General features: G+C 36.1%; 1 protein-coding gene across 2 annotated transcripts in view; it reads right to left on the bottom strand.

Moving 5' to 3' along the window:
* CEP57L1 (centrosomal protein 57 like 1) overlaps positions 1 to 4,599 on the bottom strand; it is a 51,362-nt gene that overhangs the window by 1,917 nt on the left and 44,846 nt on the right. For both annotated transcript variants that reach the window (XM_012805385.2, XM_023513197.1), the window contains exon 6: positions 1,690 to 1,806. In XM_012805385.2, the coding sequence (XP_012660839.1) occupies positions 1,690 to 1,806 (117 nt within the window). The remainder of the gene's footprint in view (positions 1 to 1,689; positions 1,807 to 4,599) is intronic.

The following is a 4,599-nucleotide window of genomic DNA, read 5'->3' as shown; positions in this document are numbered from 1 at the left end:
TGTTTGGCAAGCCCAGGCTGGATTCAAACCCTCCAGCTCTGGTGTATGTGGCTGGCGCCTTAGCCGCTTGAACTACAGGCGTGGAGCCAGGTTAACCTTTTGACTGTGAACAATGCCAATAGCCGTTCAAACAAGAGATTCGTTTAGTGCAAATGATACCTGTATCATTGCTCATTTTGCAAACAAAAACTTGACAACACACATTACTGTTATGTTATCTGACTTGATCATACATTTCTTCTCAATATTTTTCACAGTTATGCCTAAAATAATTTGTACAAATACTAGATTTTTGGGGGGAGTATATATACATAAATATGGAGGATGTACAATATATTCAAAGAGTCATCAATTAATTTTTTTGTCTGATAGGTGTGATCCTGCCTTTTACCCTCCCTCTGTATATGCATGAATGTATTCATGATCTATGTGTATTTGACTTAATAAAATAAATAAATAAATAGTAAATACATTTTTTGTTTGCATATGACTTTTTAAAAAATATAAAATATTGAAACTGAAACCAACTTGAGTGAATTATTTTGATTAGTAAGAAACCAAAGAACACCATGTATTATAAAGGTTGTTGTGGGTGCTGCATGCCACTCCATAGTCAAAGGCTTAAAAACAGAAGTATTCATAATCTAAAAATTTAAAATTCAAAATGCTCCAGTGAACATTTCCTCTTAGTGTCATGTCAGTGCTCAAAAAGTCTTACATTTTAGAGAATTTCAGATTTCATATTTTCAGTTTAGGGATATTCAATCTGTATTACACAAAGAAAATAAAGAGTAACATACATGAAACAAAACAACAAAGCAATGAGTATTATTTGACACGAATTATGTCTACAACATTATAGACGTAAGTATTACATCTGATATCTGTCGTGTGGTTCAAATAGGAGGGCAGTACTATTTCAAAGAGAAAACTTCCTAAGTTTTAGACCTTTAGCAGCTTCAAAAGTTTCTCTAACATTTATGTTGGAGAGCTCATGGAAAGCTTTGTAGAGAAAGTAGGACTACAAGAAAATCCCATCCAAAGGAAAAGATTTGAGTGGAAAAAAGGAGAAGGAGGGGATCTAAGATAGGCTTAATGTGACTGCAAGGGGACAGTCTTTTCAATATCCTGTAGGTAACTTATCTGCCAGATGCAAATGTCCCACCATATTTGAAGTCAAAATTACAATTTCACAACAGAAGGTAAGCTCATTTATGCCATGATGGAACACATTAACTTTTCATCATAGAGGTAGGAATTTATATCTGGACTAATAAAAGTTGTAAATGAAATTTTATAAATTTAAGATTTACTATAAATTCACATACAATGCCAATTATGTTTACTACTTAAGATTTATTCCTGGCTTGGCGCCTATGGTTCAAGTGGCTAAGGCGCCAGCCATGTACACCCAAGGTGGCGGGTTCAAATCCAGCCCGGGCCCGCCAAACAACAATGACGGCTGCAACCAAAAAATAGCCGGGCGCTGTGGCGGGCACCTGTGGTCCCAGCTACTTGGGAGGCAGAGGCAGGAGACTCTCTTGAGCCCAGGAGTTGGAGGTTGCTGTGAGCTGAGATGCCACAGCACTCTACCCGGGGGGACAGCTTGAGGCTCCTGTCTCAAAAAAAAAAAAAAAAAAAAGATTTATTCCTACCATGATCATTTCAAAGCATCACACAGAAGCTTACCTCAGCAGTTTTCTGAGTTGCTGTAAGTCTAAAACACTCTTTTTCTAAAACATCAAGCTTTTCAAGTTTTGCATGCAGCTTCATCTGACCTTGTTCTTTTTCCCTTTGAAGCTGGGCCTGGAAAGGATTAAAAAAAAAAAAAAAAAACCCTGAATTTGGCAAGTGATGTCAATGAATCAAGAATAATACACTTTCTGTGAATTCAAAACACAATATAAATCTGTAATAAAAAACATGTACATATTTTAGGTGCTTCCAAGCTGAAAACAAGAAAATGAATTATTTTTAAGAAGCAAATGTAATGTGCCAAAAAAACGTGCTATACATATTAGCATCAATGGGACAAATTCTTCTATGCATCTTCATATAACAGTTCTACTAAGAAAAACATCACTGGCAAACCTGTATTAAACAAACAGCAATATTTACAAGGTGACCAAACCTACTCATTGGCTTACTCCCTCTCTAACATAGGAAAGCAGCTATCAGAGCAGCTTAAGGAAAGCATGGAGAAGAGGAAAGTTATATGCATGTGTCTGCACACCTATATGTTGTTTTCTTTTTAACTTAATTTTGATTAAATCATAGCTATATATTTATGGGGTACATTGTAATGATTTGATATACAATGTGGAATGTTTAAATCAAACTAATTAACATAACCATCACCTCACTTACTTATTTTTGTGGTATGACATTTGTAATATACTCTTAGTTGTTTTGAAATGTACCCTTGCATCGTGCACATTACATAATATCCCGCCAAATACCCTCCCTCCACTCGTCCTCCCCCATTCCCTCCTGTCCACTCCCCTTTTCTTTCTGGACTATCTTTGTATTTTACGATTCATATGAATGTGTAAGTGTTTATATATTGGTTTCATAATAGTATTGTGTTCATTGGATACTTTTTCCCCCCATTCTAGACATACTAAGAAGAATATGTTCCAGCTCCATCCAGGTAAATATAAAAGATGTTAACTCTTCTTTTTATGGCTGCATAGTATTCCATGGTGTACATCACATACCATAATTGTTTATCCATTCATGGATTGATGTGCATTTAGGCTTCCATGACTTGGCTATTGTGAACTGGGCTGCAATAAACATTCTGGTGCAAATGTCTTTGTGGTAAAATGATTTTTGTTCATCTGGGTAAATACCTAGTAATGACAGTACAGGATCAAACAGTAGGTCAACTTTTAGTTCTTTGAGAATTCTTCACACTTTCAAAATGGCTGTATTAGTTTGCAGTCCCACCAGCAGTGTAAAAGTGTTCCTTTCTCTCTATATCCACACTAACATCTGCAGCTTTGGGATTTTGTGATGTTGGCCAATCTTACTGGAGTTAGGTGATATCTCAAAGTGGTTCTGATTTGCATTTCTCTGATGATTAAAGATTATGAGCATTTTTTCATGTGTTTGTAAGCCATGTGCTTGTCATCTTCAGAGAAGTTTCTGCTCAAGTCTGTTGCTCACAAAGAAATGGGGTTGTTTGTTCTTTTCTTATTGATTACTTTGAGTTCTCCGTGGATTCTAGTTACCAGACCTTTGTCCGAAACATAACCTGCAAAAATCTTCTTCCATTCTGAAGGCTGTTTGCTTTACTTACAGTTCCCTGGACCCCCACCTTTCACCATTAATAAAAACTGATTCTCAGTGGATAAAAGATTTAAACTGAAGACATGAAACTATAAAAGTACTAGCAGAGATGGCAGGAAAAACACTTGATAATACTGGCCTCAGAAAATATTTTATAAGGAAGACCCCCTCCCCCCCATGGCAATTGAAGCAACACCAAAAATATATTTTGTTTTCTTATGGTATTTATTAACACATTAGTGAAAGATATTAATAATAGGGGCAAACTGTGGCCAAGAAGAATTCTCTGTACTACCTGTATAATCTTCTATAAACGTCTATGGCTCAAGAAGAAAAAGTCTATTAGTTAAAAATAAAAATACAACAAAACAAAATAAAAAACTCACTAATAAACAGAGTCTTAGTCTAATATTCAACTGAATTCTAAGAAGGAGAGGAGAAGGAGGTAGGACAGAATAATTGTTTGAAGGATAAAGACTAAAAATTTTCTAAATTCAGTGAAAAATACTGACAGATTTAAGAATCTCAAAAAGGCTGGGCCTGGTGACTCACACCTGTAATCTTAGCACTCAGAGAGGCCAAAGCAGGAGGATCACTTGAGCTTAGTAGTTTGACACCAGCCTGAACAAGAGTGAGACACTCTCTGTTAAAAATAGAAAAATAAGGCAGGCATCCAGGGCATCTATATTCCCAGCTACCTAGAAGCTGAGGCAGGAGGATTGCTTCAATTCAGGAAGGAATTTGAGGTTGCTGCGAGTTATGATGCCATGGCACTCTAGCCTGGGCAAGAGAGTGAGAGTCTATCTTAAAAAAAGAAAGAATCTCAAAAAGGTCAAGGCCAAGAAAATCACACTTAGGCACATCATTATCAAATTTTTGAAAACTCTTAAAAGCAGCCTGAGAAATGGTGACACATTATGCACAGATAAATAAAGATAAGAATTTTCACTGAAAACTATGGGATCTAGAAGACAAATGAAACAAAATCTTTAATGTGCTGAAAGAAAAAACTAGAATCTACTAGAATTCTACACATAGCCAAAATATCTTTCACAAATGACAATGAAATAAAGACTTTTCCAGATAAATAAATGCAAAGAGATTTTCCTTCAGAGACTGAAGAAAATAGATGGAAAACAAATCTACACTGAGAAATGAAATTACTGGAAGTGATAAAAATGTGGATAAATATACATTGTCTTTTTTATTTTTGAGATAGAGCCTCAAGCTATCCCCCTGGGTAGAGTGCCATGGCATCACAGCTCACAGCAACCTCCAACTCCTGGGCTCAAGTGAGTCTCCTGCCTC

Source organism: Otolemur garnettii, unplaced genomic scaffold (genome assembly GCF_000181295.1).
Source record: "Otolemur garnettii isolate 467f Iridium unplaced genomic scaffold, OtoGar3 scaffold00002, whole genome shotgun sequence".
NCBI classification, from domain to species: Eukaryota; Metazoa; Chordata; class Mammalia; order Primates; family Galagidae; genus Otolemur; species Otolemur garnettii.
The sequence above is the reverse complement of the archived record's forward strand: the minus strand, read 5'-3'. Positions and strand labels throughout refer to the sequence as shown.